The sequence below is a fragment of the Copadichromis virginalis genome, linkage group LG23, assembly GCF_057382275.1.
Source record: "Copadichromis virginalis isolate Kocher_CV1m ecotype Utaka linkage group LG23, C_Virginalis_male_GT1.1, whole genome shotgun sequence".
In the NCBI taxonomy this organism is placed as follows: Eukaryota; Metazoa; Chordata; class Actinopteri; order Cichliformes; family Cichlidae; genus Copadichromis; species Copadichromis virginalis.
Genome location: NC_140639.1, coordinates 37775320 through 37801582, shown reverse-complemented (window position 1 = coordinate 37801582; position 26263 = coordinate 37775320). Strand labels below are relative to the sequence as shown.

The 26263-nt window shown below is 40.8% G+C and overlaps 3 protein-coding genes across 4 annotated transcripts; 1 reads left to right on the top strand and 2 right to left on the bottom strand.

The window, feature by feature from the left end:
- Positions 1–841: 841 nt before the first annotated feature.
- LOC146681556 (gap junction alpha-3 protein-like) lies at positions 842–6651 on the top strand. Of its 2 annotated transcripts, XM_085448227.1 has the most exons (4): positions 842–910; positions 1162–1712; positions 5838–6111; positions 6190–6651. In XM_085448227.1, the coding sequence occupies exons 1-4, from the start codon at positions 842–844 to the stop codon at positions 6649–6651; spliced, it is 1356 nt and encodes a 451-aa protein (XP_085304353.1). The 2 variants fall into 2 exon arrangements, with proteins under 2 accessions (XP_085304353.1, XP_085304352.1); XM_085448226.1 differs by having other exon boundaries at positions 5838–6651.
- An 8720-nt stretch (positions 6652–15371) lies between these two features.
- On the bottom strand, positions 15372–18935 carry hpxb (hemopexin b). Its single transcript, XM_085448078.1, has 10 exons — positions 18779–18935; positions 18235–18260; positions 17968–18060; positions 17730–17887; positions 17476–17629; positions 17103–17315; positions 16926–17018; positions 16159–16289; positions 15903–16050; positions 15372–15831 (listed from the first exon to the last, which is right to left on the bottom strand). The coding sequence occupies exons 1-10, from the start codon at positions 18841–18843 to the stop codon at positions 15605–15607; spliced, it is 1308 nt and encodes a 435-aa protein (XP_085304204.1). The 5' UTR covers positions 18844–18935; the 3' UTR covers positions 15372–15604.
- Positions 18936–21479: 2544 nt separating this feature from the next.
- LOC146681554 (uncharacterized) lies at positions 21480–24038 on the bottom strand. The gene has a single exon (XM_085447515.1). It carries the CDS (start codon positions 24036–24038, stop codon positions 21480–21482), a length of 2559 nt encoding a protein of 852 aa, XP_085303641.1.
- Between the last annotated feature and the right edge of the window lie 2225 nt (positions 24039–26263).

Sequence of the window (26263 nt, the reverse complement as noted above, 5' to 3'; positions counted from 1 at the left end):
GGAGTTGTGCCGTTCTCGGCCGCATCAGTAACCCTCGAGCTCCCGGCTAGCTGTCGAGCTGGTGGGTAGCAGACGCCTCTGAAAACGTCGAAGCACTTTTGCAAATATGGGATATCTTGATAAACCGAGCAGATATTTGATGTTTACACAACTACTTTCTCGCCTGAAAATATGTTAAAAGTTTATTTTGTGACCCAGAAAGATTAGTATGAGTAATTTTAAAACTTAGTAGCGGCCGCCATTGTTGGAAACTGGAGTTTGGCTGGGCCGCGCTATGAATTCTGGGATATGGTAGTAATTTGGACAGCCTTCGGCGCGTCGCTGTGACGTAATCGGTCTACAAATGCGGCCTCAGGAGGATGCAGCCCATGAATTTGGACATGTCCAGAGTATAATCGCAGCCTTTGCGGTTAGAAAATTGCACTTGATCATGTCGCGATATTATCGCAAATGCGATATATCGTTCAGCCCTAAAACAGACTGACAGAGATCGAATGATTCCTCATAAACGTCCTGGAAAATACACTCACCGAACACTTGATTAGGACACTTGCTAGTACTGATTTTCAGAACTGGCTTAATTCTTTGTGAATTCAACAAGATGCTGTATACATTCCTCAGAGATTTTGATACATACTGACATGATTTGCTGTGATGAGAGACACAGACACACACAGACACCTACAATCAGACATAGAGACACAAGGTAAAACAGTATCAGCCATAAAAGTTCAGATAAAATCCTAAATACTGACTTTCTGTGGTATTGTTCTTTAATTGACTTTTTGTTGTTCACCATAGACTCTCATGTCTCTCTGCAGGCTAGAAAACTGAGAGAAGCATGGGTGACTGGAGTTTTCTAGGGCGACTGCTGGAGAATGCTCAAGAACACTCCACTGTGATTGGAAAGGTGACTGACTATTGATAACAAAAACATGATCTGTTAAACATATTAAGCTTACCTTTTGATGATTTTCACTGTATTTCCTTTTCATAGAACTTTTGATACGCCAACATTGTTGATGACATTTTCTGGTTTTCAGTTTGGTAAAGGGTAGACCATACTGACACTGTGGAGAAACCACAAGCTTTAGTTACCCTCTGCATTATCCAGGAAGTACTAACTACTGTGCTTCTAACTGTCGTGTTTGTCCGACCCAGGTTTGGCTCACAGTCCTCTTCATCTTTCGAATTTTGGTGCTGGGTGCAGCAGCTGAAGAAGTTTGGGGTGACGAGCAATCAGACTTTACCTGTAACACACAGCAGCCCGGTTGTGAAAACGTTTGCTATGACGAGGCATTTCCCATCTCCCACATCCGTTTCTGGGTGCTGCAGATCATCTTTGTCTCCACACCAACCCTCATCTACCTGGGCCATGTACTACACATTGTTCGCATGGAGGAGAAGAGGAGGGAGAGGGAAGAGGAGCTCAGAAAGGCCGGACGACACCAGGATGACCATGACCCTCTCTATCACAATGGAGTTGGTGATGGTGGAGGGAAAAAGGAGAAACCCCCAATTCGTGACGAACATGGAAAAATCAGGATACGCGGGGCATTATTGAGGACCTACATCTTCAACATAATATTCAAGACTCTGTTTGAAGTGGGTTTCATTCTGGGGCAGTACTTCCTGTATGGATTCCAGCTGAGGCCTCTCTATAAATGTGGCCGCTGGCCCTGCCCCAATACTGTGGACTGCTTCATCTCCAGGTAAGAAAGTTCAGTTTTATTGTTTTGCATCACAATCAAAGATTTTTTTCTTTGTGTCTGTTTAATAATTCTTCATTATACTCTACACATACATCCTGTCACTCAGTTATATTTACTAAGTCTATCACTCTCTATGTTCTTGTACAACACTAATAGTCTAGACAACACCCCACATAGCAAAATTGGTATGGCCCAGATCTGGCCCACACAATGTGCTTAGACATGGCCCACATACCGCAAAGAATGACGGCCCTTTGGTGGCCCAGATCTGGTTTGCAAGAGGTGGCCCACACATGGGCCAGCACAAGGCCAGTTGCAGACACACTGGTGGTCCTGTGCTGGCCCCTGTGTGGATTACCTCTGGCAAACCAGATCTGGGATACCAAAGGGCCGTCATTCTTTGTGGTATGTGGGCCATGTGTAAGTTGTGTGCAGCCATGGGCCAGTTGTAGACACACTGCTGGCCCTGTGCTGGCCCAGAACAGTTTCAGCTCTGGCCCCAGATGTCAGCCTAATGTGTACCTTAATCAAGCCATGTAATAACAACATGTGCCAGAACATAATAGTGCAAAAGTAACATGACGAAACTCTGTTCAGACAGTGAATGGACTAATTCTTAGATAATGCTTTACTACTCTCCCGGATTACTCAAAGTGCTCCACATTCACCCAATCACACACTCTCTCTAAACTGGGTGCTTCCTAACTACATTCATACACATTCACACTCTTGACATGCAGACTAGAGGAGCCAGGGATCGAACCAATAACCTTCCAATCAGTAGTGATAAACATGAGTAAACCCTCACTAGGTTTTGGATAAAGTGTACACTCACAAACCTGTCAAACCTGCATTTGAAACGCTGGCTACAATAGCAGTATAGTATTGCAACATGGCATTTGGGTCTTCTAACTAAAATAGGAAAATAGGAACATAAATAGTGCCATCATTGCCAGACCTGGCCCACATCTGGTAGACATACATCCTGCCATGACACCAGTCAGTCAGAAGTGCTAGCTTGATGCCAGATCCGGGCCAGACCTGTCTGCGATGTGGGACCTTTTGTTTCTAAATGAAAAAGAGCAATTCTGGCTGGCATTGCAGTTTGATCAGTTGTAGTGTTGTGGCTAATAGACTGCTTCAAAGAGTTGAAAGAAAACAACAATTAATATTCCTGTCTCCAACAGGGTTGCCACTAGGGATGGGTATCGTTTAGGTTTTATCCGATACCGGTGCCAAACCGGTACTTTTGAAACGGTGCCGGTGCTTAAACGGTGCTTAAACCGGTGCTTAAGATAAGATAAGATAAGATAACCTTTATTAGTCCCACACGTGGGAAATTTGTTTTGTCACAGCAGGAAGTGGACAGTGCAAAAGTTATGAGGCAAAAATTAGAATACAATAAGAATAAATACAGTACACAACTGTACAGAATAGAATAAAATACTATATACAGTAGAATAAAATAAAATAAATATACAATAAGATAAAAATAGAATACAAATACAAATACTATATACAACTGAGTAAAAATACAACGATGACAGAAAGGATTATTGCACTTAGTATTATTGCATATGTATGGATGTGTGTGCTTGATCAGTTAAAGTCTTTATTATGGAGTCTGACAGCAGTGGGGAGGAAAGACCTGCGAAATCTCTCCGTCCCACACCGTGGGTGCCGCAGTCTCCCACTGAAGGAGCTGCTCAGTGCTGTCACAGTCTGCTGCATGGGGTGGGAGATGTTGTCCAACAGGGATGACAGCTTAGCCGCCGTTCTCCTGTCACTCACCACCTCCACTGGGTCCAGAGGGCATCCTAGAACAGAGCTGGCCCTTCGGATCACCCTGTTCAGTCTCTTCCTGTCCCCAGCAGAGATGCTGCCGCCCCAGCAGACCACGCCATAAAAGATAGCAGAAGCCACAACAGAGTCATAGAAGGTCTTCAGGAGTGGGCCCTCCACTCCAAACGACCTGAGTCTCCGCAGCAGGTACAGCCTGCTCTGCCCTTTCCTGTAGAGGGCGTCTGAGTTATGAGTCCAGTCCAGTCTATTGTTCAGATGAACACCAAGGTACCTGTAGCTGTCCACAGCCTCAATGTCCATACCTTGGATGTTCAGTGGTTGCAGTGGAGAATGCTTGTGCCTGCGGAAGTCTACCACCAGTTCCTTGGTTTTACTGGCGTTGATCTGGAGGTAGTTCTGCTGGCACCAGTCCACAAAGTCTTGGGTCAGACCTCTGTACTCCTTGTCGTCCCCATCAGTGATGAGGCCGACTATTGCAGAGTCATCAGAGAACTTCTGCAGGAAGCACTGGGTGGAATTGTGGGAGAAGTCTGCAGTGTAGAGAATGTAAAGAATGGAAAACACAAAACTGGTCCAAAAACCTCTCATGTTCAGCTGTTTTTTTGTAAAAAGATAACAATGTTAGCCTTTTCTGCAGCTATAGGGGATTTATGGCATCACTCTTGGCTGGAAGCAGTGCTTAAACAATGGAAAAAACACAAACTTTGTCCAAAAACCTCTCATGTTTAACTGTTTTCCACTTTTTCTTTGGTCATTTTAGCCTTTTTGGCCAGGGTGAAGGGAGTATCTGCCATCAAACAAGAAGACAGCCGCATGTAGCTATGATGATGTTTGCTAGTTCACCTTACATGCATTAATTTAATAACGTGGTTAGCCTACTCAACGTAAATTACACACGGACAACATTAAGCTACTCACGCAGAGAAGAACGGCGGCTGCTGCATCATCATCCGTCATCATTTCTGCTACACTGGCAGGGCTAGGGGCCAGGACTCTCCTCTTCGTGTTTTTGGGGGATGTTGCTAACTCCGGGTCCGATAACAGGTAACCCACCCGCAGGGTGCTCGGTGTGAGGTCTCACAGCAAGCTATCAAATACGGCGCATTTCTCGGCTTTTAAAAAAAACGCTATGCGTCGCCAGGTGTTTCATCGGATTTGAGGTGTTACCTCCTTTGACAGTATCACAGTATCAGCTTAAAGCACTTGTTGCAGGCTGCTGAGTTTGCTAATTTTGCTGTGAAGTACAGCCAGACTTTTGACCGCTTTGCCTTGGTCATTTTTAATCTGTAGCTCTGCTCTAAAAGAACGTACGTACCTGGCCCCGCCTACTATCCTGGGAAACGTAAAATGATTGGCTAGAATCTAAAGCGTATCACAGCTCAGGAAAAAAAAGCACCGAAATAAAGCACCGAAATGTGCGCTGCTTTTCGGTCTGGTTACTACCGTTTATGTCAGAACCGGTGCCATCATGGCACCGGATACCGGTACCCATCCCTAGTTGCCACATTACTAGAATTTTGATACCCAATAGTATTTAAATACCACAGGGGCAAAAAAACAAAACAAATTACGAATCATCTTTCCTTTCCTGGAAGAGGTAGAAATAATGAGCTAAATGAGGGTGGTTTAAGTGTCTGATTAGGTCTGTTTTTAAGAAGCTTTTCAGTGTCAGAAGTCAGTTTATTTATAAATAAACAAAATGCTCTTAACACTCATTATCAGACAGTTTGTATCACATTAGTATGTTGTATGATGTCAATAATAGTGATAACCTTAGCATGGTCAAATCAAATCTTTTGTTTGTAAGTGGCAGTCAGTATGAATCAAGGCAAAGGGCTTAAAGAGAAGCCTTATTTCAATATCTGGATGAATCTAGGGCCTGCAAAAAGGCTCAAGGATTATTTTGAATTATTTTGAACTGACAATCATGCAAAGCTACTCTAGGAGAGAGACCCAGTTGGAAGTACAGTGTACAAGCGAGTACAGTAAGGTTCATTTCAGTTAACACAAGAGGATTTTGTGTTTACAGAGAGAGTCTAAAGTAAAAGGACATAGTATGAATAAATAGTATATTGAATAGTAAGGAGCTAGTTACTTTAGTCTATGAAGAAATTGTTCAAATACTAACATTTTTGCCCTTGTGGGTTATTTAAAATTGATTATCACCAAGTGTTCCCACTGCAGCCTTTATCGCTTTAACAATGAGAAATCCAACAATAACATTGGATTTTCTTCCTTCTTTTTCTTTTAATGTTACATTTCCTATTATACACTGGTGTGATTTGTTAATCACAACCTCTTTTTGTTCCTCTGTTGCCATAGGCCCACTGAAAAGACAATCTTCATCATCTTTATGCTGGTCGTTGCCTGTGTCTCTTTGGTCCTCAACCTGCTGGAGATCTATCACCTAGGCTGGAAGAAAGTAAAGCGAGGGGTCACCAATGAGTTTGCACCTGACAGCGAGTCACTGATTCTGGCTGAAGATGAGCCCACAGACGCAGAGACAATCCCTGAGCAGACCTCTCCTTTGGTGCTCGACTGTCTGCCGACATTTGGCAGCGTGAATGTGACGGGAGACGGGGCAGCTGAGGGAGGGGCCTACAGCCCACCAGAGTCTTCCCCTGCTGTGACCTCCTTAAACGCTGCGACCACCCCTGTGCCTGCTGGGATGAAGATGGACAACACGGCGTTCCACCCAGACGACTTCTTGTTGGATGCTGCTTCTTTTTATAGCAGCAGTGAGAAAGTGGGTGTTGGAAGTCAAGGACAGCTGGTGGTGATGGAGCAGAACTGGAACAACATGGTGCTGGAAGTCCACGATCTGAATGGAAAAAATTCAGCCTCAGCCTCCTCCTCTCCTGAAGTGGAAAAGACCCCAACACCAGAGGAGCAGCAATCTGCATTTCCCACACTTCCGCGCAACACCCCTCTTTCTTCTCTCATGCCAAAGGAGACGGCAATGAAAGAGGAAACTGCTGTCATCACAGCACCTAAGGTCCTGCACAGTGACTTCACTGTGGTAACCAGGGCGGAGATGCATCAGCCTCCTGCTGCTGCGGGGACAGACAACCGCAAGCCAAGTCGGGCCAGCAAGAGTGGCGGTGGACGAGCTCGCCCCGATGACCTGGCCGTGTAGCTAAAACACACACTCACTCACACTTTTACCCAACTATGCATGCATGCTCTATACTCAGAGAGAGCCTACACATGCTTTTTTTTTTCTTTTAATATGCACTGCAGCATAAAACCACACCTAAGCATGCACTTCAGCATGAGCCTGATGCCTACTGGAGTTGGCTGCTTAGTTTATAGTCAGCATTGCGAATCTGAAATGATGCCCTACATAGATATTGACAACATCAGGGTATGTCCACATTAGTTTCTTAACGTGTAAGTTTTCAGTTCAAAGGAGGTTCAAATTGTTTAGAGTAATGGCTGTGCACATGGGGGTCCATTTTTTTCGTTTACAAACATATAAAAACATCCAGATTATTTTTATTTTATTTTTTTATTATTAGGTTTAGAGGCTAAATTAAATAGACCAAGAAACTATATCTTTTGTATGTAGATTTTTTCAAGACCAAAAATCCTGTCAGGCCATGGTTGTCATTCCAGCTTAGAGTTTTCAGGAATTTTCTTGTAGCCATGATATTGCCCACTGAAAAAGTATCACTAAAACAACCCCCAGCCAATTTAAGCTAATCATATCAAATCCATTGTTTTAGTAGTTTACTGACACAAAGACAGAAATGCAGAAGTCAATTTTGCTGCTACTTAATTCTGCTTCTCTGGCCATTCTCTCACTCCTCTTTGACAAAAGAATAACACAGGATAAGAAATCTAGATGATATTTAATGTAACTGCACACTTAAAATATCCACACAGCCAGCAAAAATACATATAAGGAAAGGTTATTGTGATGATGATGATGATGACTGGACCTACTAATAAGTTTTTGTGCAGTTTTTTTTAATTTTCATCTTTCTTTTATTTCTTTCCTGTGAGACATCAGAGGAAAGGTTTGCACTTTTGTTTCTTGAGCTTTAATTTTTCTTGTGATGTGATGGTGGAGCTGAAGTGTCGTAAGTGTGTAGAACTCGTCCATCTCTGTGTACGCTCTCTACACAGCCTGTAGTTTTAATAAATAGAGGGATTCACCAGCATTAGAAAATAGCAGGTGACCATAAAGCAGGCCCACCCAGAGATGTAGTTCTAAGGCTTTACAGGCTGTGTGTGTGTCTGCATTTAGGTATATTTATAATGTTTCGTGTTTACAAAATAATATCTCTGCGGTTACATCAGGGTAAACTATATATAAATATGTAAATACATAATAATTAACAGCATTGATATGCACGACAAGACTTTATACAGAACTACCTATGTTTTTAAAAAGTTTGTCTCTGATCAAACTGCAGTTTTACATAAGAAACCAAAAACCATAAATGCTTTAACATTTTACTGACTTTGAGCCAAAGTTTGTCACTATGCAAAACCCCTTAGCATAAGAGTTGAGTCGACTAATAAGACAGTATTTCAAAGTTCCTTACTGAACAGGTTTAAGTTTTGCAGCTTGAACTGAGTATAAAAACTGCCTTCTTTCTGCTGGTTGTGTTTGCAGTGTGGCACGGAAGTGTTGAGTTCCCTGGAGCTGTTTTGTTTAGGAGGACTCTTAAGTTAATTTTCTAGATGAGCTGTAGATTATGCTGTAGCTCTTAGATTTTTTTGAGAGAAAAGAAAGCAATATGATCTAAGAAGTGTTCATTTTTACTTTGCTGTTAGTAATTAACACATCCCACATAGGAATGTTCATTTATGTCCTGTTTTTCTATTAATTCCTGCCAGATTAAAAACACAAGAAAACACATGGATAATGGTTTATGCATTCTAGGTTGTTATGTTGCTTATTAGTAACTTCCCTAAAGCTTTAATTTACCCAATTTTATCCATTGGGGGGAAAAAAGTCAGCCTTGCATCAGGACAGCAAGAGAGAGTGGTTTGGAGCAAACTGTGTTTTGTATTTTTGCAACTTTGTGTTCCTCTATGAACAGATTTGAGTTGCTTATAAATGACACGCTTGAAAAAAAAATGCAACCTACCAAAGAACAGTCAGTGATTAACATTTGAATTTAAACACTTTTTTCCTCACATACTTCACAGCTCAGCTGTCAAATATCAAAGTGCTTTAAGTAATGCTCATATACTGAAACCAAATGCATAAACATAGATCTAGTGATTGTTCGATAATGTGCATTCATTTCAATTTGAAAAGGTTCATATTTTACACTTTTTGGATGGCGTAGACATGGTGTAGTGGATAAAGTCAACTTAATATTCTTAATAAAGCTAAGTTCTAAATTTCCAGAATAAACTGAATGTTGCTGATGTTGTGCCTGGAATCTGCTGGAGCCACTCTTCCAGTTTTAGGGTTAGAGCTCCTTCCATTCCCTTCCTATTGCAGTTGTTCCTTCAGTACTTCTCTGTTTTCATAAGCGCTTTCTTCCTGATGTTTCTATCTGCTGGAATTGCCATATTTATCACGATTGCAGTCTTCTGCTCCTTTTCAACCACCGCTATGCCTGGTTGGTTGGCCAACATCTGCTTGCCTGGAACTCAAAGTCCCACATGACCTTCGACCTGTTTTTCTCAGTCACCTTTGGCGCTGTTCTCCCATCAGGACTTGGGGACTTCTAGTCCATATGCAGCACAGATGCTCCTGGATGCCATCCAAGCAACTTGGTTGTGCCTCTCAGTGTAAATGGCCCCAGCTTGCATCTTACATCCTGCTAATATGTGGTGGATAGTCTCCTGGGCACCTTTGAACAAGCTGCAACTTGGGACCTGTTGGCGGTGGTAGGCTCCTTCCTCTCTGGATCTGGTGCTTAGGGCCTGTTCTTGTGTTGCCATGATCAGTGCCTCTGTGCTGTCCCTTAGGCCGGCCTTTTCTAGCCACTAGTAGGAAATCTTGATGCCATCTAGTTCCTCTATCTGTCGATGGTACATCCTATGCTTGGTCGTCCATCGCCCTCTGTCTTCAGCTGCCAGAGGCATTCTTGCAGCTGCTTATTTCTGGGGTCCATCCTCCCGATGTATTCGTGGATGCTCTATGTTTCATCCTGGACTGTGGATTTGACACTCACTAATGCTCCCCTTCCCTTTTCCGTTGCTCAGAGAGCCTTAGGGGCTTTGCCTCAGGAATTTGGAACAATAGGGTCTGACCTATTGTTCCAACGATGCTAATGCCGCTACTAGACTAGACTGCTAGCTTATATATTATATATAGCTACCCTTGCTCCCAGGCATATTGATTAGCACAACCACCTATCTTTTGGATTTACAGATTCACAGATAAATAGTGCTTCAATTGGATCTGCTGGATCATTTGTCTAGTATAAATTTTAAACAACATAGCAAATGTGGTTGTTTCCCCAAAATACAATATCCCTTGCAAGCATCTACCACGTTCATGGTATAAACCAGAGCCCTTTTCAGACATAAGGGGCGATCGTGGCTCAAGAGTTGGGCGTTCGCCTTGTAATCGGAAGGTTGCCGGTTCGAGCCCCGGCTTGGACAGTCTCGGTCGTTGTGTCCTTGGGCAAGACACTTCACCCGTTGCCTACTGGTGGTGGTCAGAGGGCCCGGTGGCGCCAGTGTCCGGCAGCCTCGCCTCTGTCAGTGCGCCCCAGGGTGGCTACAATGTAGCTTACCATCACCAGTGTGTGAATGGGTGGATGACTGGATATGTAAAGCTCTTTGGGGTCCTTAGGGACTAGAAAAGCGCTATATAAATACAGGCCATTTACAGGCCATTACATTAACTATGTCACATTTCAGGTTTCATCAATCTGTAAAAGTGTTGACATCCTAAGGTATTTTTTAATGGCCTAATACCAATATCAATATCAAAACAGTGAAGGAGAATGCCACAGTACTTGCCAAATATTTGCTATTCGCTGGAGATGGGACATGCCTCAAGTGACATTGAATCTGTTCGTAGAGTGTTACCTCTGTTTTATTTGATTATGATGTTATTGCAGTCATTAAGTTTGTGATTAAGAATGTATTTTCTGTAAAACTAGATGGCATACCATTGATGGGGTCAATCTGAGGTTCATGTTTGGAACTTTTCAAAGTTCGGAGTTAAAGTTTTCCATCTTGTCATGAGTTCAACTCCTAAAGCGCATAAATGAACATAAGAAACAAGGTGATAAATTAGAATCAATATACGGTGAAAGGAACTTGTTCTACATACTTTGTAGTTAAGAACAAATCATTTTGTAATGCATAAAATAAGCCCCCCCATAAATGCTGTTTGTGGATAGAGTTTATGTCTCTGATCAAGTTTGGGTGACAATAAATTCAGCACACTGTAGATGCTGAACCACTTAATCTATTCTTAGAGAGGAAGTTGCAGGTTGTGATGTGTTGATTTAACCAAACCAAAGAAATATCCACCAAAGAGATAATACAGAAAATACATTATGTTAGAGTTTCTTTTAAAAAGATGACTTTTTGAAATAAGGTATTATCTTTTTTTATTGCTTAAATGTTTTTTTTTTAACTTTATTGTACCAAGTTGTTCTTAGTATCTTTGACATGTAGGTAAAGTTTTGCACAGTTAGACAGTTATGAAGACATTGAAATATTTAGAGAGAAGCAAAAATCAGAAGGGTTTCGTATAAAGAGGGATATATTAACATATTTAGTTTATTTGTGGAAATAACAAACACAATTAGACTTGGAATGGACGAGAAATGAAACTAAAGTGATATTTTTCTGTCCTGAAAATGGTTGAAGAGATGTTGGCTCTAGCTTTTACCAGTGGATGTACCTTGAATCAAAGACTTTCTGATGGGAAATGATGAAGATTATATGATGGACTTATCATCTACACAAGCAGGAGCACACACAGAATAACCCCTGCGACTACTCCCACTGTAAAATGATTGTCTTTGAAGAGAAGGGCCTTTTGTCTGAACCTTTTGTTGAAGAACATGTTGATGTAAATGTTGATTTACCTCAGATGTTTACAGAACTGTTACTCAATAAATATTTTGTACCATACCTATATTTGTTGCTTGTTTTGGAATATTTTGGGGTCCGGAGCAATGTTGCCAATTGATTTCAATGGAAAGTAGTTAAAACTTAGCCTAACCTGGTTCTGCTAGAGGTTTCTTCCTGGTAAAAATTGCTTGGTCATTGGGGTTGTATGATTGTTGGGATTTTTTTCTAATATTTTAGGGTCTTTACTTTACAAAGCCGTGAGGTGACTGCTGTGAATTGGTGCTATATGAATAAAATTGAATTGAACTGAGAGTGCTAATTAGCATATTCATGGTTTTGTTGCATCAGTCTTTTATTCTGCCTCTCAGCCAATGTGGGGTTTTTATCAGTTTCTTCTTTACTTGTGCAGATGTACACTATGCACAGCCACTTCTAGTTATTTCCAAGCTCCAAGGGAACACTTAAAGATTCTTTAATTAAATTTTTGGTGATACATTGAATCTAACCCTCAGTGATTCTACATAGTCCCCCATTTTCAATTGGACAAACAACGATCATTTTAAGTGCAAGGAGTATTTTGTTTTGTTTTTTTTACTTTTTTTTAAATTAAAATCTTGTGCAGTCAATGATTCTCTGGAACCTTTGGACTGATCACCGTATGTCGTGCTTGATACCTTGAGATGCTCTTTCAGACCTTTTACTGCATCTGCCATCACTGTTTGTGAGCCTTTTTTTGCATCCAGCTGGGTCTTTTTTAACTGAAAAACATGCTCTTCATATTTGCACTTTTCCTTCCCATCAGTTTTGCAGACTTTGTTTGAATCTGAACAGACAGTGTGCCATGTAAGCTTTAGAATACATCATCAAAAGTACTAGTGATGTCCATGCTATAACATAACTATAACACTGCCTCCACAGCCTGTTCTCACTCCCGAAGAGTAATATAATGACGATTTGTCAAGTCTCGCGTTCCTGAGGAACGCGAAAGGTGACCGTCCGCGTTCCTATGCTACAAGCCGGGTTATGGATGAAATACACGTTCCAGCCATGTATTCCAGCTCTAACCCTAACCTTATACCTAACCATAACCTCATCTCTAACCTTAACCAGCACTCTAATGACGTTAGATAGTGTTTTCCAAAGCGATTTAATCGAAACGAACGTACATGTGTAGATTCATTCCAAACGGTTCTCATGTTTCGTAATGTAGGGACGTGTTGGGTGGCCAGAAGCGTAATATGTTGATTATTTGTCACCTAGCGTAAAATGTTACGCTTTGGGAGTGAGAACGTGTTGGTGTCCATCAAGTTTGATAGATGACTTGGTTTGATAGATCAAACCATACGTGTAAGTAGAGCCAATAATTGGGATTGATAGACAAGTAGACTAACATTCTAAAGAATTGGAATACTGGGAACCAGTTCTCGATTCCCATCCCTACTTCTGTGGTATTTCAGGCCACAGAAGATGCCTTCACTTTGACAGATTTAAGTGATTTCTTAATTCAACAGGTGTAATAGTGATGAGTCCTGGGTGTGGCTAGTGGAACTGAAGTCAGCTTTAAAAAAATGTAGTTAATTCATGGGGGCAGTTACAATAAATTAAATCATCATTTAAAAACTGCATTTTGGATTTACTCGGGTTTTCTTTGACTAATAATAAAATGTATGTTATGACCCAAAACATGACAGTGTGACAATTATGCAAAATCCTAAGAAACCAGGAAGGGGGCAAATACTTTTCCACATCACTGTAAAATCAACTGTGGTGGTGTACAGATGCAAAATTACAAAAGTTGTGTTGTTATCCAAAAATGTGTAAACCTAATTATGTTCTAGCAGCCTGTAGGCAAAATGTGAGATAGAAAAAAAGCAGTCTATTAGTTTGTATATGTATGATATTGTATGATATCGATTGCTGAGGCTGAGGAGCTTCATTTGGAGTCAAAGCTACTGTAAACTACAAAGAAGAGCTGTTGATATAGCAGATATCAAATAGTTACAACGTACTGAGCTTTTGTTATTAGCGTTCCATGCTATGCTAGCTCTCCCTCTATCAAACAAGGCATCGCTCCTGACATGTGGTGAAACAAACAACATACAACTTAATGGAAAGGATAGACCCACTGACACAAGTATAGCCAAGATAGTGTATTCCTAGTCTAAATCGAATTGAGTCATTTTCTTTTAATTACATCTATTATCACAAATCAAGTAACTCAGTTGAAGTGTAAAAATATGTAACAGGTATGAACTGTGCTCTCTGCCAAGTGGCAAAATAGTTCACTCGACCTGCAATCCCTCTAAATACAGGAAATGGAAAATATATATGTTTATTTGCATTTGTCTTTTGAAAGTCATAACTCACCATGACACCATGAATAAATAAATATTAGAAAAACAAAAACTCCTGCTTCAGCTCAGCAAGCTCCTTCAGTTAAATGCGCAGTGCTAGAAAGCGGAACAAAAACCGGTCTAAAAGAAGCTAACAGAAGCATTGACAATCAATAAATTCATAAACAGATGTTTATTATTTAATCACAGTAACAAGTACACTGGATCGCATGCGCGAATATGCACTTACATATTCGTGTGTGTGTGTGTGTGTGTGTGTGTGTGTGTGTGTGTGTGTGTGTGTGTGTGTGTGTGTGTGTGTGTGTGTGTGTGTCCCAGTGGCCTCACCCATTAAACTGTGCTGAGGCCAGCACTTCTTTTATGCTGGCTGAAAGTCCCAGGGATTTTGGCTGAACAAAAACCTCTCCGGGGAGAGAAAAGGCCTTGAATGCCTGCTAATGCTATTCCGACCTCTGGACTCTTGCAGGCTGGTGCGTACGTGTCTGCATGGTCCAGTATGGCTAGAGACAGTAATTTAAATATTTTGCAATAAAGAGAGAGAACTGGATTTATAACTCTGTTATATATATCTACATATACATATTGATAATAAAAGGATGATGGAAATGCAATACCTGACTTTGATGTTGACATATTAAAAATTAACTTTGTTTTCATTTTTTAATTTCAAAAATAATTGTAAAACCTACAACACGTTCAAGAAGCTAATAAAAGGTATGATCTAGTAAAAGTTTTATTTGTCATATGACATATTCAAAAGTTAAGGTGAAAAAGAGATTGTCTGAGGAAAATTATTTTAAAATCAACACAATGGATAAAAGCTCCATCACGTGCATTACTGTGCTGCCCTTGTGTATTTGTGCAATCAATAGGCTATTTAAGAGGGAGGGGTTAAGCCAAAAGTTCATTTTTTAATTCCTAGTTTTCACACTAAAGGAGCACTTAAGCTAACCGAAATGTTATCTGGGCCGACCGAAGAGCCCCTTGGAAGGCAGATGCACTTACAAAAGAGGCATTTAGAGCACTCAAGTGCCCCCTTGGATGTGACATCAGAGGATGTGTCTCATTTGGGCACAGAAGCAATGACTGAAAACAATCTGCATGAGCTGTTTGTTTGACCTGATGCCTTTTAGTCAAGTAATAGTCCTGAAAAGGATTTTTCAGATACCTGAATACTCCGTATTGATTGTATAAAGCTGACAGAAAAGAAATATATATAAGTTTTAAAGTACCAGTATCATTTCTGAAAGCTATAAGAAAAGAAAAAACTTTTGGTCAGCAAGAGGACCTGTAATATCAGTGCAACAACAAGAAGAAGTCACACTTTGTTCATTAAAGAAGCAAATCACTGGGACAGAGCCATGCATGGGAATATGCATGCCTTTGTACAGCAGGTCCTCTTGTGGCCAAACTCTGACATTACTTCATTTTAACTGAACTTGGTTGATTTCAGTTCCAAGCTTGCAGATTCAAAATATAGATGCTTTAATAATAAAGATTTCACCATGAAAAATGCTTTATTCACCAAGCAAGTCAAACTTCATTGCAAGACATGATCATTTTTCCAAAAACTGACTTGAATGACCCTGATTAAGGCCACAAGCCGAAACGCGTTGGTCACCTAATAAAGCTGTTCCCTATTACTTTAGCTTTCGCTGGAGTCTTTACGTCCAAAAACTGACTTGCCAGTAAATTATTATTAAGGTTTCTTCCTCATTTTTCTTTTTCTGATTAATCCTCACACCCTATCATTCCTGACGTGATGTTTCGAGGAACAGGAGCGATCCTGCTTGTAGCCAATATCATGGGACTTTCATAGAGGTAATACTGTGAACCCTTGAACACTTTAATGCCATCTGGACCACAGAGACCAGCATCAATGTCAGGCAAGGGCAAAGGTATTTCTCGGTTGATGACCCTGGGCGTGGCAGTGAGGTCAACGTCACGAATCATGTGTCCTTTTGGAGAAAGCAAATGTAAATACCAATTTTCTCCACAAAAACTAAGACATAAGCACTCAGTAACTTACCTTGGAGTATATGAACTGTGTGTTCATTGGGACAGAGGAAAGCGGCATCCACGGTTCCTTCAATGCCTAATTCCTCCCTGAGGGATTTAGGGTAGCCTTCAATCAGGACGTAGTGGGCATCAGTTTTATAGATGTAAACCTGATCATCCTGTAAGTGTTTTGTTAGAATAAGTGGATTTTAGTTTTAACTTCAACACAGAAATTGTGTGTGTGTGGGTGGGTGGGGGGGGGGGGGGGGGGGTTATATGGTGTCTACCTTAATCAGGTACATTTTGTTGGTGTAGGAGAAAACGGCATCCACCCCGTTTGTCACTTCTTTCCATCCCCTGGTTATTGGAAAGGCGTGAAGGCCGTTACGCCTGTTGTCCACACGCATGTAGTTAAGCCCTGAGAAATTGAACTTGTTCTTTATCATGGCAGAAAACTTAAAGACATTTTTTTACAGGATCACATTTGGATGAAGCACTCCTAAATCTGTATGCTACATATAAAGTGTGGATCAACATGCTATTAGCTCAGCTGTTTCCTTGTAAACTTTCCGGGTTAGCCTGACTCTCACTAAAGTTCAAAAATACACCTGGCAAGTTGTAAAGTTACAAAAAAGAAAAGTGACAATTTGTTTGTTTGATCTGTGCAACAACTAAACTGCAAAAGAATCCTACTTTAGCAGTTACATAAGGCTATATGTTACTTAGCCAAATAGCTAAATGCTATTTTAAGTGTGTTATTAATAAGTACCTTCTTAGTTTAGCTTGGTAACATCATTATTTAGTTGACTGTTAATGTTATTTTATTTGGTATTTAAACTCTTACAGTTTGATGTTTGATGGCAATAAAATAACTGAAATATCATTTTTTTTGCTTTAAATTTTATCCTAAATTAACTCAAAATACAAGGACTGTCCGAAGTTCCCTCAGCTAAAAGCCCATCTAGAAATAATTAAATTATAATCTATTTATTCAGTTATGGGAGATCACACTAAGTGAGAGCTGACTGAGAATTTGAAACATATGTCACATTACCTGTAAATAAATAAATTCTGCCTCTGTCATCTGTAGTAATGGCATCTAGTTTGACTTCGCTGCATTTAGGAGCCTTGTGATCACCTCCGTGACCTGCGGGAAACACACAAGATTGTATGTATCTGACAAAAAAACCTCCAAAATGAATCTCTAAGATTCTCTTCTTAATGAACCCACCAAAGTTTTCGCACTTCATGAAGTAATTGCGGGCATCCTTTGGGTACGTGCCGCTAACTTCTCCTGATACTGGGTTGAACCTGGTGAAGTTGTGTCCATGGAAACAGTAGTAGTGTTCTGCCCAGCGGAAAGCAGAGGTGCAGAGAGGCAGGTGGGGCCATGTCTTGGTCTTCACTGTCTTTGTGACTATATCATAAACATACACATCTTGCCCTATGGAGGGAAATGACCACTTTGAGAAGGAGATCACAAGTCATCACAATGTTCTTTTTTATTTATTGTAGCCTCATTATATCACAGTACTCAACAAAATGCTGTCAAAGAATTCATTTCGACTTACTGAATAGTTTTGCAGCAGTAAATGCCAACATACCTTTGAAGAACAGAACAGAGTCGGTAATGCACTCTCCTTGAGGACACTCCACAGCAGCATCTAGATGTGTGGGGACTCCAGGAAAATCCTTCTGGATAGTTTTTGGATATCCGGTCTCCAGAGTGTGGTTGTAATAGCTGAACACGTGGTCATCCTGGAAATAGTACACAATAGTACACAGTAGTACACAATATCTGAGATCAGTAAAAGATGTCTTGACCCATATGATAGCTGAAAGCATATGAGGATCGTACCAGGAAGAGGAAGATGTGATCGTGGGCATCTTGTTTCGCTGGGTTGTGCATCCGAAAAGCAGCATCGACATGGCCGAGGTGGTGGTGTTCATCTAGCTCCTTGAAGAACATCGTTGAGGGTTTAGCTGGACCATAGAAACCATTCCACAGGTGGCCCTCTGAGGAGAAAACACCACAGACACAATATTTTAGAGGATGATTTAGTCCAACATTTTAAGAAAAAGAACATGTCCAATACCTTTGAAGAAGAAGGGGTTTTTTCCACTCTCATCAAGAGTGATAGCGTCAAACTCAATTCCTTCACACCGGTCTGGTAGAGCAGCATCTCCATCTTTATTCCCAAGATAAAAGTAACATACTTTTAACTGTTAATGTAACTTTAATATTCAAAATGCATGTCATTAGACACATACGAGTATTGCTCGGTATAGAATGCTGCTGTGATTGAGATCTAGCTGTTATGTAACTGACAAACAACGTACAGTTTATGTACATAAAATCCTACCTTCTGGTGCTGGCTCGTCTTGATGCCTGTAGATAATTTCAAAAAGTTATTATACTAGATGAAAAAAAGTGAGTCACTTACAAAACAACGCAATAATATGATGACTAAGCAGTCTTAAATTTGTTCAATTGATCCATCTGGTGACCTTTGTAATCTAACAAACAGGGTTCCAAATGGATAAAGCTGACTTTTTCACTAAATCGCCAACTGATAAGAAGAAGAAAAAATCCAGAAATTATTCTATTATTATGTCTAAATAGTTACAGACTGATGTTTTGAGAAAGGTTATCAATTTTAATATGTTCCATTATTCCTGAATTTACAGAGTTGAGAGAATTTATGAGTTGTTTCACATTTTGCCTTTTTAACCTCAACAAAGAATCAACACACAGAGAATTCGTACTGCAAGTGTTCGCAAATTATTTTAAAAGACATGGCGCATCATGCTGCCTTTAAAGCCAGGATAGTAGGAAAAATCCTGCCAACACGAATTGTCTATTTTGACTAAAACTTCAAAATATAAATGGAGCTCATTAACACTCACGCAGGTGCTGCATTAGTGAGGGAAAGTGCCAGACCCAGAAGCAGAGTTCTGGTGATCAGCTCCATGTTTCTCTTGCTGAAGTCCTCAGATCTGGAGTCTCACTCTGGACTGGTGCTGTAGCTGTAGCTTCACAGGAGCTGAAGCTGCACTTTTATTCTGTGCTGTGCATGTGTGGGTGGACAGGTTGGGAAATCCTGTGTTCTTGTGTGTGTGTTTGTATAGCCAGAGTGGTGGAAGTTTTGTTGTTGCAAAATATGGCTGTAACATAATTATTTATCACTTTTCACTCAACTTTGCTAATTTTTATTCTTTCTGCATGAGAATGTGTGCAGACCAAAATATATTTCTATATCTGCCTTGAGATGAGAGTAAAGGAGGAGAAGATTTACTTTCATTATGGAGCAGATTAAAGTGTAATCATTGATCTGTCTGGTTACCACTTCTAACTACATTTGATAACTGCACGTTGGTCAAAAAAGACTCCATTTGTGTTACAGTGTTTGTAAGAGATTTCTGGAAATACTGCAATTTTGGACAGTTTCTCAGTTATAGAAATACCCAAAAGCTATTGAACCACCCTTGAAAGTGTAGGGTTAAAAAAAATCTCCAGAAACAACAAAATAGCTGGAAATTAGATTTGAATGAAAGTTTAATAAAATTAACTAAGAAACTGACAGTACAAACGTTATTCAGACCTTCCCAAGCCAACTAAAGAGTTTGATACAGGAGAGATTACAATGAGTTTATTATATTTTGTCATGATTATTATTCATCATCTAAATGTTTTCCAATATGGGAATATACACAAAAAGTCTAAATATCACGCAGGAACACTCAATTATCAAGAGTTACAGATGTACCCGTTGCACTGTGCTCACATTTTCCAAGCATGCCATATTGCTTGCATCTTCTGGAATTGGAAATTAAAGGAAAATATTGAAAATTTATTCTATCAAAGTAGTAATTTTCTACACCACTCTAACTTATGACACTAAATCTTTAAACCTCTTCAAGCATGATCATGTCAAATATAACTGGTAAGAGGTACAAGATTTTAGAAGAATCTCAAAAAATGTCAGATTATAACTCTTCTAAGAGTTTAACCTACCTCAAATTATTAGACCAATTATTGTTAGTATATACTACCGGTCAAGAGTTTAAGAACACCCAAATTTTTCCAGTTATTTAATGCAATTCAAGTCAAATGAATAGATTGAGATGGTGAGAAGGTAAGTGGTGAACTACCAGAGGATAAAAAAGGGTAAGGTTACCCAAAACTGAAAAATAATGTGCATTTCAGAACTATTCAAAAAGGCCTTTTTCAGGGAACACAAAACGGGTTAACAATTTAAAACTGTTCTGCAACAATAGAGCTTGATCAACCCTTGAAAGCTGGTGCGACTAATTCTTACAGGTGTTCCAACTTACGTCTGCATGAAAGCAGTATTGGAACACGTTGTGGTACCATACCCTCGTGAGCATCAGCTGAACAGTATTGCACGGCAGAAAGTAGTTTGTTGCTACAAAAATGAAAGAAAGAAAGAAAGAAAGAAAGAAAGAAAGAAAGAAAGAAAGAAAGAAAGAAAGAAAGAAAGAAAGAAAGAAAGAAAGAAAGATGCAATTAACAATGGAAGAGAGACAGACCATCATAACACTTAAAAATGTAAGTCTTTCCTAAAGAGAAATTGCAAAGAAAGTTAAGGTGTCAGTGAGTACAGTTTCTTTCACCATCAAAAGGCAATGAAACTTGGGCAAACTCTGACAGGAAAAGGTCTGGTAGACCCAAAGCCACAACTGAATCAGAGGACAAGTTTCTGAGATTTCACAGTTCGTGTTACAGGCGGCTCACAGGACAACAGCTTCAAGCACAGCTCAATAGTGGTTGTTGTAAGCAAGTCTCAGTTTCAACTGTGAGAAGACTTCAAGCTGCAGGTTTGACAGGACAAGCTGCAGGAAGAAAGCCATCGCTAAGACATCAGAATAAGACAAAGAGGCTTGCCTGGGCCATGAGACATCGCCACTGGACTACTGAAGACTGGAAAAAGGTATTATGCCTTCGAGTAGGTGAAAGGATGGCTCTACAATGTGTGGCATCAACTGTCAAACATGGAGGAGGAAGTGTGATGACTTGAAGTTTGATTTGACTTGTACAGAGTGAGAGGCACCCTGAACCAAAACAGCTAACACAGCATTCTGCAGCGCCATGCAATACCCTCTGTTATCCTCCTAGTCGGTCAGGGTTTTATCCTACAGCAAGATAATTACCCAAAACACAGGTCCGAGCTATGCCAGAACTACCTCAGGAAAAAAAGAACAAGATGGTAAGCTTGAAAACATGGAGTGACTGGCACAGTCTCCAGACTTAAACCCATCGAGCCGGACAGAAGAGTGAAAGCAAAGCAACCTACAAGTGCTACATTTATGGGAACTTGTGCAACAGATATGGGAAGAACTTTCTGAAGAATATTTGATCTCTGTTGTAGAGTGAATGCCACGGGTGTGTGTTCAGCTGTTATATCTGCCAAATGTGGCTACATTGATCAGTCAGAAGTTTAAAATACATGCTTTCATTTCAGAGTGCAATGAGACATAAAACTGCATAGTTTTCAATAAAAAATTGGAAAAATTGGGGTGTTCTAAAACTTTTCACCCTTACTGTATCTCTATTTTGTTGCATCTCAGTCTTTACCATGCACCGCATTTATTTGTACTGGTAGATCTTGATGCAGTGATTCATGCTGTCTGACACTACCATGTGGCCATCAGGGAGAAGGGCTAGACCTCTTGGGCTACTTAGGTTGTCAGTCACCAGAGGCCAGCCAACTCCCTTGGATGGGTAGATAAGAACACGGTGGTGCTGTTTACCCCAATCTGTCACCAATACATCCCCATCACTGTCGATACAGAGGCCCCATGGACAGGTCAGGACTGGCCCCAGGCCAGAACACACTCCCAGTATTCGGATAGTGTTCCAGCCTGGCTCCAGGACTCGAATGCATGGGACACGCCCAGTTTCATTGCCTCTTTCTGATATTGCCATGAGCCCAGTGGTGAGACAAGCTGCAACCAAGTAGGGTCTGTGGTACCCTGTCACCACTGTGCGCTCTAACCTGGCCCCTGTTTTGGGATCCAGCTTTAAGCCAGTTAAAGTGCCGCGCTTGATATCAGCAACTAAAAACTCATCTTGACGGTTAACAGTGACCCCTCTTGGAGCATCTAACTCTTCAGTGGTAGAACCGATTGCAGTGCCTCCAAATGTTTGCAGCAGCCGTCCATGACGACTGAACACCAGCACAGCTCGTTCAGCAGCACAAGTCAGGGCTATGAGGCCCTTTGAATTCACAGCCACATCAAAGTAGTTGCAGATGCGGGATGACCTTTCAGGTCCTGAAGGAGACACCTGTTGTACAACATTCTTCTGGAGATCTGTGACTTGAATTCTGGCATTACCACAATCCACCACAAATAGCTGCCCTTTGACAGTTGCGTGGATACCACTTGGCAGGTTGAAGTCAGTACGGCCTGATCCTTGTTTTCCAAACTGTTTGACTAGATAAGCCGAGTCTAGGGCAGTTGAACCACCAGCTCTTTCCCCCAGCCCCTTCAGACCAGACACAGCTCCCTCTTCCATATCCTGCTGTGTTTCACTGGCTCTGTGGAATTTGTCACCTTCAATGGTTGACATTGACAGAGATCTGCTCACACGATTTGAACTCAAACCCTGTGTAACTTGAGTCGTGGCTGTGGACTGCTGTTCATCACGGCTTGTGTTCCCTTCAAATTCTGGGGAGTTTCCTTGGCCTTGCTCAAAAGTTGAGGTTTCAGAGACAAGACACATTCTGTTGACCTTTCTGATTCCACTGCTCTCAGTCTTGTCATCACTAATTAAAGGACGGAGTTTACCATAGAGGTCAGCTGTGGATACTGATCGACAGTGCTCTTGCCTAAGCGATCCATTTACTGGAGTATTCACAGTATAGGTGTAGCAGAAATCCTCACTGTTGGCTGGGGATGGTGGGCTTCCATTGTCCAATGAAGATTTCTGTGAAAGGCTTTGTTGGGAAAGAGAAAGATGCCTTGTAGAAACATCTACAAGACTGTGCCTGGAGAGTGAACATTTGTGCCTAGTCTTTGGAGATGTTGCTGTATCAGTTTCTTCAGGAGGACAGGATGGCTCCTTACATGACACCAAGACAAGAGACTTTTGCTTTCTTTTACCTTTCACTGTATTGCGTCTCTTTGGTCCCTTTGGTCTGCTGTCAGAGTCATCACCTTCAGATTCTCCTTGACTGGAGACAGGTTGGACAGCAAGGAAAAGGTCTTGCCCTTGTGTGTCTGAAAACATGGATTCCATTTCATCTTGGGAAGACTCGGATACACCACGGCGTCTTGATATGGGAGAGTTCGGTGATTTTAAGTCTTCCTCATTCTCTGTAGAACTTGAAAGACGTAGTTTCCGGACAATACGCACGTTCCCACTATTTATCTTCATGCTCTCCTCTGGACTATACCTTTGGCCAGTTCTGTTTGGTTGAGGTTCCTTTCTAATTTCTAGAGGGGAAAGGTTCAAAAATTTCAAATCTCCTGAGTGCAAGGCACACTTTTGTCCTTGAGCACTACAGACACCAATGTGGTAGGTCATACCTTGCTCACGAACATCAACTTCCCCTAAGATTAAAGATTTGGACTGAGGACTTGGTAAAAAACTGACTCTTTTAAGTGTTAGAGAGATTTCCCATGGCTGGATGATCTCTGCCACCCCTCTTTGCAGTTGATTTCTATTGGATTCTCCAGCTGTACTCCCCCATCTTTGTATCTGTTCCCTCAGCTGACCAATTTTTCTGAGTTGCTGATCAACAAGTGACTGCACAACTCTCACCGCAGCAGCATTTTCCCTCTTCACTTGACTGAGGTGCCGTTGGGCTTCTCTGTGATCTTGCTCAACCTTTTCAAGAAGGCGACGCTCCTCTCGCTGAGCTTCAATTGCAGCGCTGTCCAATTCGCGGTTCACCTCCTCTACTTCGGCCTGCTGTTGCTCCCTGAGATTTAAAAGTTCTTGTTCTCCTCGCTCCAGATTGGAAAGAGCCTGTGTTACCCATGGAGGTGGTGAAGTAAGAGATATGGGAGTAAAGATGGACTCCCGTGGGGTTTGAGAAAGTGGAGGTGGGAAAGTCACATCTTTCAGTTTTGGAGTGCTATGTGTCAGCAGGGCTGAGAACCCAGGAAGGGCTCTTCTTTCTGAGTGAGACCTCATTAACATTGTGCTGGACAGATTTCAGTAGTCCTCTTTTTACTTTTTACTCCTTTATGTTTCTGTAAAGAATTAAAAGATTATTCATGTAAATAGAAAATACACAGACTTTTGTAGTATTTGAACGCATTAAAAAATGTAAGACATGTGGAGGTAGAATTCAAAATAAGATGTTCATCCAGTGGCAGGTCAATATAAAAGCTAAGTAGATCTGAAGCAAAATTAAGTATGGTATGTCACTGAGATGTCTTGGGTCTCATCAACACAGTCTGTGGTGTTTTATTAATGAATGCCACAGTCCGCCCTGTGAAAAACCACATGGCCTATCTGTTGCTGTTTTAAAACTGGGACACAGAGTCTCTTTCATTGCAACTTTATCTATCCCACACAATATCCAGTTTCTCACAGGACTCCAAAATACTCTCAGGTAACCACTGTTCCATTTCTCTGAGGTCAGTGTTGTAATCAGACTTTAACTCTGTTGGAAGAGTTTGGTGAAGACAATAAATGTCTCTAACAGGATGCTAATCGACAGTTGGCTCAAGTATATCTTATTTTATAATCTACTGCTTTTTCTCACTTCAAATTATTATTAAATCCTCATTACACATGGAGTCCAGGCAAAACACATTGGTTTATGCTTGCCAAGTTGTTTCTCTTGATGTTACTCATCGTGAAATCTTAGCCTCAAATATTTTTTCTGAAAGCAGCACAGGTGCCCCATTGTCGCTCTTGATGGAAACAGCCACGCTTATCTGCTTAAAGCATTGAAACTGAACTCTGTCTTTCAACTCTGACACAAAGTATGTGAGAGAAGGTCAGTGCTTTCAGCAAGCCTATGCGTTTTATGGCCATTTATAAAGGGATCATATTCGGAGCTGGCATTTGTTGGTAGGAGCATGTACTGTATATGTTAGTGTAGACCTGGGTAGGCAGTTCTGTGCTCCCTTGGAACAAACAAAAAAGCTTTTGCGAGGATGAAAGGGGTGGTATCAGTTTACCTGTGCAGGTTCACAATAAGGCCCCAAAGGAAAGATGTGAACTCCTGTTTTGAATGGATAAAATCTATTTACTATGGGTTCTTTTATGTTTAAGATTTTCCATGAGTGATTTGTTGTACATTTTTAGGTCAATTGAAACATTATTTTAAACAGAACTCAGATGCAGGAAATCACGGAACACATAAACACAAGTTTAATCAAACTACAGTTTATGCACACATGGGTTAAAAGATGCACGGTTTATGAATTAATCTGTCGGTTAAAGTTAAGGAAATTGTAGGTTACATTCAGTAACAAATCCCTGTCACTTATCTGGAGAGAAGACACTGACTTCTCATGTTACCCCACTTTAATGTTGAATGAGAGGCAGTAGTTGCTAAGTTACCAAACGCCCTCCACTGAGTGTAAAATAAATGATACCATTCATAATTGAAAAGATTATGCAGTACGGTCATGAGCGTTACTGCATATCCAAACTAAACAAGAGAGCTATTCAGAAAGTGTTACGGAGTGTAAAGCTCAGCACAGCTAAACACCTCTTTGAAACTCGCATGTCCCGCAGTTGGTTGAAAGAAATCTGTGAGTCGCAAATTGTCCCTAAAAGCCATCATTTGCATTTTTGGTATTTATATAGCATACCAGCATTTTAAAGGTGAATATACAGAACAATGTATACCTTTTTGTCTTAAAAGTAGCAATGCTAAGGAGGTCCTACCTGTAACCAAGGTGTGCACTGCTCCTTCTGCTCCTCACTCTGCTCTGACCTGCAGCCTCTACTCCTTCCCTCCTCCCCACTCACCCTCACCCCCAATCTTTCTCCCCTCCCTTTTTTTTGTCCTTGCATATTTCACAGGCTGCATTGTTGTGTTATTGAATTACAGTAAGGGATAATAATTTTAACTTCTTTGAAAATGTAGATCATTTTGGGGAGCTGAAAAATTTATGAGGGGGGAAAAAGCAAAAACAGTTTATGCATGATATATGTAAACGATAGCTAAGAGGGTGTACCTTCAAACTTAATCCGGAGTATATTCGCATTCAAGCACCCTATCAGCGACATGAGACATAAAAACTTCACCCCACCCCAAGACGATGAGATTGATGGAGCACAGAACTATTCTGAAACAAATGTAATGTGTATTATGTTTTTGTCATTTTGATCCTGCTGGTACATTTGTGATGATACATATTCTCCCACAGAAAGATGCTGCAGAAATCATCTGCCATCATCTG

What these genes read in the sequence shown, in the direction of transcription:
- LOC146681556 (XM_085448226.1), top strand. Translation starts at nt 842, where the DNA reads ATGGGTGACTGGAGTTTTCTAGGGCGACTGCTGGAGAATGCTCAAGAA. An exon ending in ACTCCACTGTGATTGGAAAG is followed by an intron (nt 911 to 1,161) that starts GTGACTGACTAT and finishes TGTCCGACCCAG; the next exon opens with GTTTGGCTCACAGTCCTCTT. An exon ending in GTGGACTGCTTCATCTCCAG is followed by an intron (nt 1,713 to 5,837) that starts GTAAGAAAGTTC and finishes CTGTTGCCATAG; the next exon opens with GCCCACTGAAAAGACAATCT.
- hpxb (XM_085448078.1), bottom strand. Translation starts at nt 18,843, where the DNA reads ATGGAGCTGATCACCAGAACTCTGCTTCTGGGTCTGGCACTTTCCCTC. An exon ending in ATCACATCTTCCTCTTCCTG is followed by an intron (nt 17,630 to 17,729) that starts GTACGATCCTCA and finishes TACTATTTCCAG; the next exon opens with GATGACCACGTGTTCAGCTA. An exon ending in CAGAATTTATTTATTTACAG is followed by an intron (nt 16,290 to 16,925) that starts GTAATGTGACAT and finishes TCAATTTCTCAG; the next exon opens with GGCTTAACTACATGCGTGTG.
- LOC146681554 (XM_085447515.1), bottom strand. Translation starts at nt 24,038, where the DNA reads ATGTTAATGAGGTCTCACTCAGAAAGAAGAGCCCTTCCTGGGTTCTCA.